This window comes from Rhinopithecus roxellana, chromosome 4 (genome assembly GCF_007565055.1).
Source record: "Rhinopithecus roxellana isolate Shanxi Qingling chromosome 4, ASM756505v1, whole genome shotgun sequence".
Classification (NCBI taxonomy): domain Eukaryota; kingdom Metazoa; phylum Chordata; class Mammalia; order Primates; family Cercopithecidae; genus Rhinopithecus; species Rhinopithecus roxellana.
Genome location: NC_044552.1, coordinates 99917903 through 99934811, shown reverse-complemented (window position 1 = coordinate 99934811; position 16909 = coordinate 99917903). Strand labels below are relative to the sequence as shown.

At 37.8% G+C, this 16909-nt stretch overlaps 1 protein-coding gene across 5 annotated transcripts in view; it reads left to right on the top strand.

The window, feature by feature from the left end:
* ORC3 (origin recognition complex subunit 3) overlaps nucleotides 1-16909 on the top strand; it is a 73305-nt gene that overhangs the window by 22701 nt on the left and 33695 nt on the right. For all 5 annotated transcript variants that reach the window (XM_030928978.1, XM_010387963.1, XM_010387962.1 and 2 more), the window contains 3 exons: nucleotides 597-710; nucleotides 5313-5446; nucleotides 5902-5965. In XM_030928978.1, the coding sequence (XP_030784838.1) occupies nucleotides 597-710; nucleotides 5313-5446; nucleotides 5902-5965 (312 nt within the window). The remainder of the gene's footprint in view (nucleotides 1-596; nucleotides 711-5312; nucleotides 5447-5901; nucleotides 5966-16909) is intronic.

Here is a 16909-nt window from a genome sequence, read left to right as displayed (position 1 = left end):
AAAAGTTGGTTATAACCAAATTCAATTGGCCTTTTACAACTATGCTTCTGTTTAAGAAGCCTTCTGTGGCTTTTCATTTTCAGATGTAAAACATCACTATAGACTATTGAAAATTAGCTGAATAATACAAATTCAGCTATTCTATACTTCTGTAATAGACATTTGTGTTAATTTTGTGTTTCTCATTCAGTAATAAATAATACGTTACTCCTTAATTTGAATCAGTGTAGGATTGAAAAAAATCTCATCTGGTAATAAGAATTGCCAAAGCCTGCAGCTTCTTCAGTGGTTTCTGGTGGGGGAAAAAAAAGGATCATATAGTTAATAGGTGGTATTTTTTAAATTAGGAATTTGATGGAAGATGGTACAGATCTTTGGTTCTGAAGATATAGTATAAGTAGCTTCTTTTTGTTACTGTTGTATAAATTAACTTAAAATTTTTGTTGACATTTGAGCTTAAAAAACCCAGCTACTATCACATCTTTCGTAGTTAACTGTGTCATAGTATCATTCTTTGCCTCATTATTAATACTTAATATTTATGAAGAGTGAAGACTAACAAGGAGTGTGTCTCCCTCCCTTTTAATCTCTTTCAGCTACTTCTTACAACTCAGTTTCCCTTTAAAATAAATGAAAAAGTATTACAGGTTCTGACCAACATCTTTTTGTATCATGATTTCTCAATTCAAAACTTTATAAAAGGACTTCAGGTAAGAACACAGTAATGGGTTTGAAAATTCTCAAACTGATTCTAAATAATTTGTACAGTATTACAGGCTGTCTAGTGTGATAGGCATTTTAATGGCAAAGTCTAGAGTAAGTAAATTCCAGTTATTTTATTCTAGGTTCTACCATTCCTTTGTTACCTTGTAGCAAAATGTAGAGAATACATTCATTAGGATGTCAATAATGGGAAAAGACTTCTATTCCAGCAATTCTTAACCATTTTGGGAGTAGGGACAAGGGGATTTTTCTGGTTTGTTTCTGAGACTCTCATGAAAGCTTATGGACTTTTTCTACCAAGGAAATGCTATATATAAAGAGTCAGCAAACTTCTGTAAAGGGCCAAATATTAAACATTTTTAGCTGGTTTTTTTTTCCCCCCCGATATGGAGTCTCACTTAGTTGCCCAGGCTGGAATGCAGTGGCATGATCTCAGCTCACTGCAACCTTCGCCTCCCAAGTTCAAGTACTTCTTCTGCCTCAGCCTCCCATGTAGCTGGGATTACAGGTGCGTGCCACCACACCTGGCTAATTTTTGTATTTTTAATAAAAGTGGGGCTTCACCATGTTGGCCAGACTGGTCTTGAACTCTTGACCTCAGGTGATCCACCCACTTCGGCTCCCAGAGTGTTTAGCTTTTAGCAAAGCTAAAAACGCCCAGCCCGTTTTTAGCTTTGCTTGCTACATGTGGTCACTGCTATTGCTGCTTCTGTTTCTTCTTTAATAATCCCTTAAAGATATAAAAAACATTTTTAGTTCCTGGACCATGCACGTGTGTGTGTGTGTGTGTCTCTGCAATTTGTATTCTGATACACTGGGAATGCATTTTCACTAGTTTCATGAATTGCCCGAAGCTGATTCAGGAATTTAGCTTCATGATATATGCTGTAACCTAAACAGATCCCCATTCTCCAGTTGTTTAAAAGTTAGTATTATTTCCTTTTCTTGGCAGCTACATAAGTGTAGTCATTGTGAACACATGCCAGTTGTCTAGTGCATTAAAACCTATATATTATGCCAGGCACAGTGGCTCATGCCTATAATCCCAGCATTTTAAGAAGTCAAGGTGGGAGGATCACTTGAGCTTAGGAGTTTGAGACCAGCCTGAACAACATAATGCAGCCTCATCTCTACTAAAAATTAAAAAATAAGGATGTCAGGCGTGGTGGCTTATTTACAAAGTCCCAGGTCCTTGGGAGGGTGAGGTGGGAGAATCACATGAGCCTGGGAAGTCAAGGCTGCAGTAAACCGTAATTGTGCCAATGCACTCTAGCCTGGGCGACAGAGCAAGAGACCTGTATAAAAAAAAATTCTGATTTTAAAAACCTATATATATTAGTGACCTTTGGTGCAAAAGTTCAATTTGATAATACTTCATCTTTGTGTAGTGTCTTGAAGATTATAAATTACCATGTTTTCTTCCTTCAAAAAAAGATTGCAGTGGTTTCTTTGGCTAATATGTATCTTTTCTTCCCAACTTTGACTTTTTAAAGCGTATTTTAAAGGTATAAAGCATTATTTACCTTAGCAATGTGTAGAATTAAATGATATTAAGATAAAACTTCCTAATTATTTCTTTAATTTCATTTCATTCATTTACTCATAAATATTTGTCAGGAACCTATTGTCAACCAAGCACTATGCTGAACCCTGAAGATACAGATCAAAAAAGAAATCTCTGCCTTCAAATTGTTCTTTGTTTAATCATGGAGGCAAAAGAGTAAACCCACAAGTCTGAGTAGTCAATGCTATGAAAGAAACATGCCTTGGGGTTCCATAGCAGAACAGAAGTGTATTCCTAAGGAATAGGAGCTAGCCAGGTCAGAATTTCAGGCACAAGCAACAGTAGAGGAAGAGAGATCTGTTAGAATGCTATTGCAGTAATCTAGACAGGACATGACAAGGACTTAAATAAACTAAGGTAATGGTAGTGGAACTAGAGAGGAGGAAACAAATTTGAGGATGAGATTGAATCAGAAAACCTGGTGACTAAGTAGGTGATAGGATTTTTTTTTGTTTTGTTTTGTTTTTTCTTACTTGACTTGAAGCTGAAAGGATGTTTAAGAGAGGAGCAAGATGACACATGCTCTAGCTTGGCAGATTGGAGGTTAGTACCGTTTATTAACTGTACATGTTAATACATAGCAAAGAGCAAGGTTATTGTGAGAAAAGGATGAGTTTCTTTTTGTGTATGGTTAATTTAGGGGTGTGTTAGATATAAAGATTTTGTGCTCTAGGAGAAAGATTTGGACTGGAAATAGATATTTAGGACTTATCCTTAAAAGGTGGCAGTTAAAGTCATGTTATGAGGATGAAATGTCACCTAGAAGGACTAAGGAAAGACAAACCGACCTATAAAAGTGAGCAGTAGAAAAGGAGACTAAAAACAAGGAGAACCAATAGAAAGTGGAGTACCACTGAAGCCAAGGGAAAAAGAGATTCAGGAAATAGAAACTGTACTCTAAATAACTTGAGACAGAAAGTAAAGGACATTAACCAAGTTGCTTAATCTCTCTGGGTCTCAGTTTTGTCATTTGTAAAATAAGGCAATCAGATTAGATGATTTTATGGTTTCATGATAATTTATTAAGCACCTCCTTTATGCGTGACACTTTACTAAACTATTTACATGTTTTTTTTGTTTTTGTTTCTTTCTGAGGTGGAGTTTCGCTCTGTCACCCAGGCTGGAGTGCAGTGGCATAATCTGAGCTCACTGCAACCTCCGCCTCCTGATTTCAAGTGATTCTCCTGCCTCAGCCTCCTAAGTAGCTGAGATTATAGGCGTGCATCACCACGTCCGGCTAATTTTGTATTTTTGGTAGAGATGGGGTTTCACCATGTTGGCCAGGCTGGTCTTGAACTCCTGATCTCTGGTGATCTGCCCACCTTGGCCTCCCAAAGTGCTGATATTTTTGGCGTGAGCCACCTTGCCTGGCCTACGTGGTTTTATTCATGTGTATTGTCCTCAATTTTGCACATGAAGAAATTAAGATTTAAGTTAAGTATCTTGGCCAAGGTCACACCACTGACAAGTGACAGCATCTTTAGACCTCATTTTCCCAGTTTTCCTAGTCCTCAGTGGAAAATATTGGTAAGTCCTGATTTCTACTTGAGACAGAGTCTCACTCTTTTGCCCAGGCTGGTCTCAAACTCCTGAGCTCAAGCAATCTTCCCATCTTAGTTTCCTGAGTAACTAGGGCTATGTAATTCCTGATTTCCGTAGGATGTACAGCAGGACATACTGTCATTCTGTGTGTTTTAGCTTTCCCTTCGTTAGGTGGATATATTAACCCAACTTGTTGATTGACCCAGATATTGAAAACACACTTGAACAAAATAGTTAAGTGATAATGGGTTCATATCCTGTTTGTAGCTCTACTGTAACTTCTGTGGCTTCCTCCTATTCCTCTTCCGCAGCAAGCCTCTTAGCCTGTTTAGTTTTTATTTTTCTCATGTCTAAGAAGTAGTGTTAACATTGGGATAAACATTATCAGTTTGACTTAATTAGAAAAGATAAGAACAAAATTATGTTAGTATGTGCAAAAGTAATTTAGCACCTGGCATAAACAGTTGCTTTCTATTTTGTACTTGTTTCGAAGTTAGGCAGGCCCTTTGCCTTACAGCCTTAGAGAATGGACTATTTTGGAAGATTTCCTCTAGCCTTGGGTATCTTGTCCTCAGCATTATAAACTCAGAAATTCATTATCGGTTCCCCCAGGAAGGATCAAGCCCAAGATTATTGATTCATCCCAAACAAATACCTTAAGATGGATATGTAACCTAACATGCTAATTTATTAATTTGTGATGAGGAGCAACCAGTATCAAGGTACCCGAAAATACCAAACTGGTCAAGCAAAGTTTGCTTAGAATCAATATAATGAACATTTGCATAGTCTTGTTAGTTATACCAGTTTCTAGATATAAAACTCAAGACTATCCAAATGTATACAAGAGTATCCAAATGTTCATTATGTTGATTCTAAGCAAACTGAACGTTAGAATCTGGAAAATCGTCTTCCCTTCTACCATAGAGCCCACAGCATTCTATTATTAGAATACTTATATCTACCAGATAGTACACCATGTTTTCCTCCATGGGAAAAAAATGAATTTGAAAAGGTAAATTTTCATCATTCACTTTAATCCATAGGCACAGCTCCTACCATTGTAGCTTTTTTTTTTTGTAACAGACCAGTTTTTACACTGATTTTAGATTGGCATTTTCTTATGAGTATCGGGGTATCTATTAGACCCTTAAGTTAAACCTCAGTTTGGTCCACACCACATTTATAATTATTATGTGTTGCTTTTGCAGATAGCTGATCTATCCATTTATATTAGTTTACCTTAGTTTGTATTTCAAAGATTACCGTTTTCTGATCTTCTTCCCAAAATTGGAACCTTAAAATATGAGAGTTATATAGCCATTTTTATGTTGTTTGCAGTATTATTGTGACATTATTAAATATATTAGTACCATAAATACTTTGGCTCTTTAAAAGAAAATCCTTAAAATTGAGCAGACATAGCACAATAGATTTAGGGCCAAAATATAATAAATATGTTTAATCTTCACATGTCTTTCAGCTTTCTCTATTAGAGCATTTCTATTCCCAGCCCTTAAGTGTCCTGTGCTGTAATCTTCCAGAAGCCAAAAGAAGAATAAATTTTTTATCAAATAATCAATGTGAAAACATCCGACGTCTTCCATCTTTTAGGAGGTAAAAAGAGAAGTACATATTTAACACATATTATACTAGAATTTGAGACTAAATAAGAGATCTCAGATCCAGTTTTTTCTGAAGTAGGGGAAGGAATAGTAACCTATTCTGTTTTTAAGTGCGGGATTTCCTTGTTGGATTTGAAAATTTGGCAAAAAGAAAAGTATTTTTACAAAGGGACATAATTTGCAGGTTCTCCAGAGTTACTTTTTAGAAATAACGTTTCCTATTCCTGGGGTTTATGGCCTTTTTAAATGTTTATAGACTATGAAGTCCAGCTGATTTAAGGAGTTTAAAATTACCATTAAACCATAAATGTCATACTGAATTTATTTTTGTGAAGAAATGAAAAAAATGTGGCTGCCAATCTTGGTAGTTCTTATCCCCAATATGCTATTTAAATATGTTGAATCTTTAATTTTCTCTTTTTGTGTATGGAATGGTAAAAATTCTAGGTACGTGGAAAAACAAACTTCAGAAAAGCAAGTTGCGCTCTTGACCAGTGAGAGATGTTTGAAGGTAGGAACGTGAATGTGTTTCAGTTTCATTCTCTTTTTCCTTTCATAAAGAATATGCACATAACATTTATTGAGTTAATAAAACATATTTGTGCATCTTAATATTTATATATTGAAGTACTGGGTCTTGATAGTCAATTAGGAATGTGAGTTTTAAAGATGACATGAAACCTTAGCTCTAAAAGATGAGGCTTTTTTTAATCAAGAAAAAATATTAACTGAAACACCAAGTTTCTTTTGTGGCCTATTTTGAAAGCACCTTTAGATCTGTAGAGATCTGCTATGTGAATCTTTTCCCATCTAACAGTTTTGGAATCTGTCAGCAATTTCATTTTAATGTTCTTTTTAAAGGCTGTGATAAATAAAAGCATTTAGAAGCCAGGCAGCTTAGGTGTCTACTGCTAAGTGGGTATTGATTTGATTTGAAGAAATATTATATATTGATATTATAACTCTAGGAAAGAAGTAATGAGCTTAGAAAATTATCAGTTAGCTGTACAACATAAGGAATATCAAAAGGAGGGCTTTTTTTCTTTGTTGAATAAATAATACTTGGATATATACGTAATTCAAAAGGTAAAGATAGTATACAGTGAAAGGCTTCCTTTCACTTCTTGTCTTTCAACTACCTATGTCCCTTCCCTGGATACAGCCAGTGTTACTGGTTTCTTATGTTTCATTCTAGATGTAGTCTCCATACATACAAGTAATTATATTTTGGCAGTTGGCTGCTTCTTACAATATTCTGCACCTTGTTTTATTTTGTACTTAATTCTGGAAATCATTCCATATTAGTACTGAAGAGTGACATAGTAGTCTATTGAATTAATGTACCTTTTTAAAGAACATGTCTCTTACCGATGAGCATTTAGCAACACATAATGTCACATTTATTTTCATACTCCTCATGACTTTTTTAGGAAAAAGTTGTTAGAATATTGTAATGATAGTAAGATGAGATTGAAGGTAAGCCATAGTGGCTAAAGATGAGTTTTGGTAATACATGTGATTTTCAGATTTTGAACAAGAGAATGTTAGATCTTATACGTGCACAATTATATGTCAATTTAAAAAATTTAAAATGTGTTTTAAAAAATGTTAGATTCTAGAGGGTATGTGTTTACCTTCATTGGTAATTTATGCCCATTATAAATGCTCAAAAAATACTCAGAATGGGCCGGGCGCGTTGGCTCAAGCCTGTAATCCCAGCACTTTGGGAGGCCGAGGTAGGCGGATCACGAGGTCAGGAGATCGAGACCATCCTGGCTAACACGGTGAAACCCCGTCTCTACTAAAAATACGAAAAATTAGCCGGGCGTGGTGGCGGGTGCCTGTAGTCCCAGCTACTCGGAGGCTGAGGCGGGAGAATGGCGTAAACCCGGGAGGCGGAGCTTGCAGTGAGCTGAGATCTCACCACTGCACCCCAGCCTGGGCGACACAGCGAGACTCCGTCTCAAAAAAAAAAAAAAAAAATTCAGAATGGCTTTTATTAAACCTTTTATTAAACATTGTTTCTAATGTAGAATCCACACTGGGCCGTAATGTAAAATCACTTCTAGATTGGGCTCAATAATCATTTTAGTAATCTCTGTAATGCCTTCAGAGCAGTATAGGAGGTTCTCAGACCCCCATGCAGGTTGTTTTGCTGGGAAGAAATTTAAGAACTAGTGAGAAAGAATGTGTGCCTGTTTATTGAGTCTTTGAAGATTGGCTAGATTAGCCTCTGCTGAGTCAGCTAGTTGCCAAGTCCATTTCCTGCTAGAACTTTCTGTCAGAGTGTATTTCAGAAGCCAGGAATAGATTTTTTAAGAGTACCTTTAACCATTGAGATGACAGAGGGAGAGAATGTCTAGGCTAGTATATTACAGAAATTGCCTGACATTGGTCAGGCACGGTGGCTCATGCCTATCATCCCAGCACTCTGTGAGGCCTGGGTGGGTGGATCACTTGAGGTGAGGAGTTCGAGACCAGTCTGGCCAACATAGTGAAACCCCATCTCTACTAAAAATACAAAAATTAGCTGGGTGTGGTGGCGTGTGCCTGTAGTCCCAGCTACTCAGGAGGCTGAGGCAGGAGAATCGCTTGAACCTGGGAGGCGGAGGCTGTGGTGAGCCGAGATTGCACCACTGCACTCCAGCCTGGGTGACAGAGCAAGACTCTGTCTTTAAAAAAAAAAAAAAAAAAAAGAGCCTGACACTTATGTCTGCTTTTCAGTGGCGTTTTGCATATTTTCTTAGCATTTATTTATGCTATCCTTGTTCTTGTTGCACTGTCAGACTGTCAGTTTTGCTTGTTATGATCTTTGGTGTATTCATTTTCAAATTACATACTTTGTCATTTAAAGGCATATTTTCTTGAGACTTACACAGTGAGAAATACGAAGAAGCACAGAGATTTGTACCCTTACCCTGAAAAAGTTACCCACAGGCTACCTGCTGAAATCAAAAGACAGAAAATGTCTAAGAAAAAATAAATATTTTAGACTGGGCACGGTGGCTCACTCCTGTAATCCCAGCATTTTGGGAATCTGAGATAGGAAGATCACTTGAAGTCAGGAGTTCAAGACCAGCCTGGCCACTATGGTGAAACCCCGTCTCTTCTAAAAATACAAAAATTAGCTGGGCATAGTGGTACATGCCTGTAATCTGAGCTACTCCAGAGGCTGAGGCAGGAGAATCACTTGAACCTGGGAGGTGGAGTTTGCAGTGAGCCGAGATCATACCCTAGCCTGGGCAACAGAGCAAGACTGTTTAAAAAAAATAATAATAATTTGTCTATTGATTTTTTAGTTGAGAGAAAAAGTATCTTTGAATATTCTCATAATAATGCTTCTCTTTTTATAGTTTCATAAAAATACGTGACAATCAATAATGTGGTACTACAAAATATAAGAAATTTTATATTTGAACTGCAGTTACTCATTAGCTATCTATATTTAAGAAAATCGCTTACCTTATTTAAGCCTCAATTTTCTTTCTTTTTTTTTTTTTATTATACTTTAAGTTCTAGGGTACATATGCACAACATGCAGGTTTGTTACGTAGGTATACGTGTGCCATGTTGGTTTGCTGCACCCATCAGCTCATCATTACATTAGGTATTTCTCCTAATGCTATCCTTCCCCCAACACCCACCAAAAGGCCCTGGTATGTGATGTTCCCTGCCCTGTGTTTATGTGTTCTCATTGTTCAACTCCCACCTGTGAGTAAGAACATGTGGTATGTGGTTTTCTGTTCTTGTGATAGTTTGCTGAGAATGATGGTTTCCAGCTTCATCCATGTCCCTTCAAAGGACATGAACTCATCCTTTTTTATGGCTGCATAGTATTCCGTGGTGTATATGTGCCACATTTTCTTAATCCAGTCTATCATTGATGGACATTTGGGTTGGTTCCAAGTCTTTGCTATTGTGAATAGTGCTGCAATAAACATACGTGTGTGTGTGTCTTTATAGTAGTATGATTTATAATCCTTTGGGTATATAACCAGTAATGGGATTGCTAGGTCAAATGGTATTTCTAGTTCTAGATCCTTGAGGAATCGCCACACTGTCTTCCACAATGTTTGAAGTAATTTACACTCCTTTTACAGTGTAAAAGCGTTTCTATTTCTCCACATCCTCTCCAGCATCTGTTGTTTCTTGACTTTTTAATGATCACCATTCTGACTGGTGTGAGATGGTATCTCATTGTGGTTTTGATTTGCATTTCTCTGATGACCACTGATGATAAACATTTTTTCATATGTCTGTTGGCTGCATAGATGTCTACTTTAGAGAAGTGTCTGTTCATATTCTTTGCCCACTTTTTGATGGGGTTGTTTTTTTCTTGTAAATTTGTTTAAGTTCTTTGTAGATTCTGGATATTAGCCCTTTGTCATATGGGTAGATTGCAAACATTTTCTCCCATTCTGTAGGTTGCCTGTTTACTCTGATGACAGTTTATTTTGCTGTGCAGAAGCTCTTTAGTTTAATTAGATTCCATTTGTCAATTTTGGTTTTTGTTGCCATTGCTTTTGGTGTTTTAGTCATGAAGTGTTTGCCCAGGCCTATGTCTTGGTATCGCCTAGGTTTTATTCTAGGGTTTTTATTTTATGGTTTTAGATCTTACATTTAAGTCTTTAATCTATCTTGAATTAATTTTTGTATAAGGTTAAGGAAGGGATCCAGTTTCAGCTTTCTACATATGGCTACCCAGTTTTCCCAGCACCATTTATTAAATAGGGAATCCTTTCTCCATTGCTTGTTTCTGTCAGGTTTGTCAAAGATCAGATGGTTGTAGCTGTCTGGTGTTATTTCTGAGGGCTGTGTTCTGTTCCATTGGTATATATCTGTTTTGGTACCAGTACCATGCTGTTTTGGTTACTGTAGCCTTGTAGTATAGTTTGAAGTCAGGTAGCGTGATGCCTCCAGTTTTGTTGTTTTTGCTTAGGATTGTGTTGGCAATGTGGGCTCTTTTTTGGTTCCATATGAACTTTAAAGTAGTTTTTTCCAATTCTGTGAAGAAAGTCATTGGTAGCTTGATGGGGATAGCATTGAATCTATAAATTACCTTGGGCAGTATGGCCGTTTTCATGATATTGATTCTTCCTATCCATGAGCATGGTATGTTCTTCCATTTGTTTGTGTCCTCTTTTATTTCGTTGAGCAGTGGTTTGTAGTTCTCCTTGAAGAGGTCCTTCATATCCCTTGTAAGTTGTATTCCTAGCTATTTTATTCTCTTTGTAGTAATTGTGAATGGGAGCTATTTAAGCCTCAATTTTCTTATATACAAAGTAGGATAATAGGCTGGGTGTGGTGGCCCATGCCTGTAATCTCAGCACTTTCAGAGGTTGAGGCGGGCAGATCACTTGAGTCTAGGAGTTTGACACCAGCCTGGACGGCATAGCAAAACCCCTTCTGTACTAAACATACAAAAAATTATCCAAGTGTGGTGGTATGTGCTTGTTATCCCAGCTACTTGGGAGGCTGAGACACTAGAATCCCTTGAACCAGGGAGGCAGAGGTTGTAGTGAGCTGAGATTGTGCCACTGCACTCCTGCCTAGGCAACACAGCAAGACTCTGTCTCAAAAAAAAAGTAGTATAATAATTCCTAGTATGATTTTTTTCATAGTGTTAGTGATAATCAAAGTTTGTTCAGCAAATAAAAATGATTTGAAAACATATAATGATAAAACTTTTATAAATAAAAATAATAAATATTGTTATATATTTTTCACTCATAAAAATTAAGATCAATATGAACACATTTTATTTGTGTTTATTTTTTATTTTTTTGAGGTGGAGTTTCATTCTTGTTGCCCAGGCTGGAGTGTAACTGTGCAGTCTCGGCTCACTGCAACCTCCACCTCCCAGGTTCAAGCAATTCTCCTGCCTCAGCCTCCCAAGTAGCTGGGGTTACAGGTGCCTACCACCACATCCAGCTAATTTATTGTACTTTTAGTAGAGACGAGGTTTCACCGTGTTGGCCAGGCTGGTCTCAAACTCCTGACTTCAGGTAATCCACCCACCTCGGCCCCACAAAGTGCTGGAATTACAAGCGTGAGCCATCACGCCCAGCTTTTTTTTTTTTTTTTTTTTTGAAGGGGTCTCGCTCTATCGCCCAGGCCAGAGTGCAGTGGCACAATCTCAGCTCACCGCAACCTCCACTTCCTGGATTCAAGCCATTCTCCTACCTCAGCCACCCTCGTAGCTGGGATTAGAGGCATGGGTCACCACACCCGGCTAATTTTTGTACTTTTAGTAGAGACAGGGTTTCACCATGTTGGCCAGGCTGGTCTTGAACTCCTGACCTCAAGTGATCTGCTCACCTGGGCCTCCCAAAGTGCTGGGATTACAGATGTCAGCCACCACACCTAGCCAATATGAACACATTTCAATGTGTGTAAAGTTATATATACATTTTTATGTATTATAATATACAATCTATATGTAATATTTATAATATTCTTAGGTTATATAGTTGTATAGACATGTCTGGCATTAGAGTTTATCATTTTGTTCCCGTTTTCTATATTCAAGTGTCTAAGAGATAGACCTCATTGTATATTCCAGAGAAATTTATAATCTTTATAACTGGAAACCACACTTTAAGAACTACTGAATTAGACTGTCTCCCTAGAAGGAAGCATTTGTTATTGTTTCCTCCATCACCTCATTTTCTTAAACTAGAACTCATCTATTAAGTTCCCACCTAAACAAGTGATTAACCTCAGTTATCCTCTGACTAGAATCAAGATGTTAACAAAAACCTTTACTCCCTCAAAATTAGGGCCCCACTTCTTCAAAACTATATGTCAACTTTGAATTTAATGAACTTAGTAATGGGTTTTTAAAAAAGTGTACTTTTAAATGTAAAAATTTAGCTGACTAAAACTAACATAGGAAAAGAAAACCAAGCACCACATGTTCTTATTTGTAAGTGGGAGCTGAACAATGAGAACGCAGGTCAGAGGGAGAGCATCAGGACAAATAGCTGATGCATGCGGGGCTTAATACCTAGGTCGTGGGTTGATAGATGCAGCAAACCACCATGGCACACGTTTACCTAAGTAAGAAACCTGCACATCCTGAGCATGTATCCCAGAACTTAAAATAAATTAAAATTTAAAACGTTACCTGACTAAACAATATACATTTGTAGGTAATTCGCTGGGAATTTCCTACTAAGGAGGGACATTAGAAGACCTGGTACAGCTGATGAAATACTGAAAATCTTCATACTATGTAGAAAGCTTAGATTCATTCCTGTGCAGGTGATAGTTGAAGTTTTATTATTCTTACTTGTTGATGTTTCATGTCTTTATACCTATTTTCCCAACGAGATTTTAAATCCTTTCAGAGTAGGAAATAAACCTTGAACTTCTTTAGCACCCTCATTTCACAAATGAATAACTGCAGCCAAGAGAAAGGAAGTGAAATATCTGAAGTCGCAGAGCAAGTTCATGGTAGAGTAAGGACTTCTTTTCACCATTTAGTATGCTTATCATGTTGTCTCATCAAAAGGCACAAAATCAGTTCATGAGTTTGATGGAGACCTGCATTTCACCTTTGCCCCCACCTCTTTCTGTTTCTTTTGTCAGACCTACGGGGCAGATAGGGGGAAGAAAATTTCTTAGAAAAAAATAATAAATGGAAAAGTAGAGGAAAAAGGAAAACAATTGCAGTCTATCAAATGTGATCAAATGAGCTAGGCATTAGCCTAGTGTGTCAGGAATTAATCATTTAAATTCAAACTCTTTGTCAAGTGCTTCTCTTGATCTACACTACTGGGGTAGGAATATGGAGAACAAAAGGCAGAGACAGATGAGAGGACTAGCACTCTTGCCACATAAGTGCTAGGAGAAAGCTGTGGTTTGGCATTCTTATTAGATAGCAGTAATATGCTAAGTCAAGTCTGGAAAACAGTGCCAGCCAGCATTTTTCTCTAATGAGAAAAATAAGGCTTAGTTATAACAAGATAATAAATGAGAAAATGCTTTGTTCTTAGACAGCTAATAACTCTTAATCCTAAAATTCAATAGTCTGTTTTACCAGTTTTTAATGATCAGTGAATTGATTGAAAAGAAATTACAGAAGTTTATAGTCATTTTTACATACTGTATTTTATAATCTGAGGTCACTCTTCACCCCTAGTACTTAAGACAAAAGTGTTAAGTACTATGGAAGCAGAAGAGAGATAAATGCATGGCAAATGTAATTCTCCCTAGCCTTTTTTTCTTTACCTATGTAAGTTTTACATATATATTGACTTCTCCTCCAGAGAAAGCAGCTAGCTCAATAATAATAGGGGCTCTGTGGTATAAGTAAACAATGATATATGATTTTTTAAAAATAGATTCAGGGGGTTTCAGGTGCAGGTTTGTTACATATTGTATGACGGTGAGGTTTTGGCTTCTAGTGTGCCCATCACCTGAATAGTGAATATTGTACCTAATAAATAATTTCTCTGCCCTCACCCCTCCCAACCCTACCCCTTTTGGAGTCCACAGTGTCTGTTATTTCCCTCTGTATATACATGTGTACCTATTATTTAGCTCTCACTTATAAGTGAGAACATGTGGTATTTGATTTTCTGTTTCTGAGCTCTTTCACTTAGGATACTGGCCTCCAGCTCCATCCATGTTACTGCAAAAGACATGCTATCAGTAAATGATTTTTGTATGACTAACAGACAGGATTGATGAGGTTGGAGATTACTAATTTAAGAGGGTATATTGCACATTACAAGGCAACCCACAGTCTAATGTAAATGTGTTTTTTAAACATACATTTTTAAAAAATGTTGGAACCAATATTTACATATTGAGAAATTTTACATTACAAATTCAGACTTTTGAAAAATCAGGAAATCTAGACCACATCCAGCAAGACAAAATATGGTTGCTCTTACTTAAAAAAGAGACTGAGGCTGGGCACGGTGGCCCACACCTGTAATCCCCTCTCTTCGGAAGGCCAAGGCAAGCAGATCAGCCTGGGCAACATAATGAGACTCCATCTCTACAAAAAAAAAAAATACAAAAATTAGCCAGGTATGGTGGTGTTGACCTATATATAGTCCCAGCTACTTGGAAGGCTGAGACAAGAGGATCACTTGACCCTGGGAGGTAAAGGCTGCAGTGAGCTAAGATCGTACCACTGCATTCCAGCCTGGTCGCTAAAGCAAGATCCTGTCTCAAAAATTAAAAATAAATAAAAGAGAGACTGAGTGTTTGGTCTTCATTCATTAATGTACTCTTCATTTAACCAATATTTTTCTAGTGCCTATTATGTGCCAGGTGTTAATCTAGGTTTTGAGAATACAGGAGTGAACCAAACAGCCAAAACTTCTACCTTTTTCATTGTATCAGGGAGACAGACAATAAATAAGATAAATAAGTAAAATATCTGTTAGTGATAAGTGCTGAGGTAAAAACAATGAAGCAGAGAAGAGGGATATGAAGTTCCATGTGCATAGGAAGTGGAATCGAAATTTTAGATAAGGACCTGACTGAGAGGGTAAATTTTGAGTAAAGACCTAAAGGAAGTCACAGAGCTTGCCATTCAAGAATCTGGAGGAAGGGAATTCTAAGCAGGTAGAAAGGATCTGAGGTTGGAGCATGTCTGCCATATTTGAAGAAGAGCAAGGAGGCTGCTATGTATTGCTTTGCTTTTCTTTTTTCTTTTTGAGACAGTTTCGCTCTGTCACCCAGGCTGGAGTACAGTGGTGCAATCATAGCTTGCTGCAACCTTGACCTTCTGGGCTCAAGCAGTCTTCCTACCTCAGCCTCCTGAGTATCTGGGACTACAGGCACATGCCACCATGCCCAGCTAATTAAAAAAAATTTTTTTTTGGTAGAGACAGGGTCTCTTGCTTTGTTGCTCACTATCAAGCTGGTCTTGAACTCATGGGCTCAAGTGATCCCCCCGCTATGGCCTCCCAAAGTGCTGGGATTATGGGTGTGAACCACTATGCCGAGCCTGTTTTTCTTATAGCAGATAAATATTTCTGTTCCTTTGTCAAAAGTCAGGAAAGACTAAGAAGTCTTCATGCTTCAAGAAAAGAGAAAGCATATCTCTTTAGTAAATAGTGCATATTCCTAGACAAAGTGTATCTCTGTAGAAAGGAATCATTCTAAACACAATTATGAAACAAAATGGTGACAGCTGTGACTAGTATACAGAAAAAACGCCTGAGGAAAAATTTAATGAATGGAAAGTAGGGTTAATATTTCAGAAGGCTTTATTTTCACATGTACATGGTATGATGCTGCTGTAATGTATTCAATGGAATTTTTTTTTTTTTTTTTTTTTTGAGACCGAGTCTCACTCTGTGTCCCAGGCTGGAGTGCAACGGTGCAATCTTGGCTCACTACAGCCTCCGTCTCCCGGGTTCAAGTGATTCTCCTGCCTCAGCCTCCTGAGTAGCTGGGATTACAGGCCCCTGCCACCACACCCAGCTAATTTTTGTATTTTTAGTACAGACGGGGTTTCTCCAGGTTGGCCAGGCTGGTCTTGAACTCCTGACCTCAGGTGATCCACCCGTCTCAGCCTCCCAAAGTGCTGGGATTACAAGCGTGAGCCACCCCGCCCAGCCCAGAAATTTTCTCACATATCAAAACCTTTTACAGGTTTGAGTTTGTTAAATAGTGTCCGTAAGTACATTAAGAATTATTGTTTTAAGACTGGGTACAGTGTCTCATGCCTCTAGTCCCAACATTTTGGGAGGCCAAGGTGGGCAGATCACTTGAGGTTAGAAGTTTGAGACCAGCCTGGCCAACACGGTGAAACCCCGTCTCTGCTAAAAATACAAAAATTAGCTGGGCATTGTGGCAGACGCCTGTAATCCCAGCTACTCAGGAGGCTGAGGCAGGAGAACAGCTTGAGCCTGAGAGACAGAGCTTGCAGTGAGCTGAGATTGCGCCAGTGCACTCCAGCCTGAGCAACAGAAGAAGACTCCATCTCCACAAAATAAACAAACAAAAAAGAATTACTGCTTTGAATAAGTAAAGGCAGTTACATATGTGCAGGTATATAGGTAAGATGGAGAACTTACAGGACAGGTTATAAGAAAATGTTAATCATTTGTGATGTTTTTTGTTGCAATTGATAAAAACACATATAAATAACAATGAAACCTTTATTATGTGGAGATTAGGTTCTAAAGTCAGCACGTCAGGTGAAGATCTGGGATGGTCAAAATTACTCTTGAAAAATCCCTTAGAAAGGTACAGCAAACCTCTCATTCGTTAAGTCCATCATAGCCAGTTTCTTTCCCCATTGTTGGAACCAATCACCATTTCCTCAGTTGAGTGCCAGATGATATAGTCTGCCATGTTGTGTGGAACAAAACAAAACAATACAATACAAAACATTTTCTAGGCCAGTCACGGTGGCTCACCCCTGTAATCCCAGCACTTTGGGTGGTTGAGGTGGGTGGATCACTTGAGGTCAGGAGATCAAGAACAG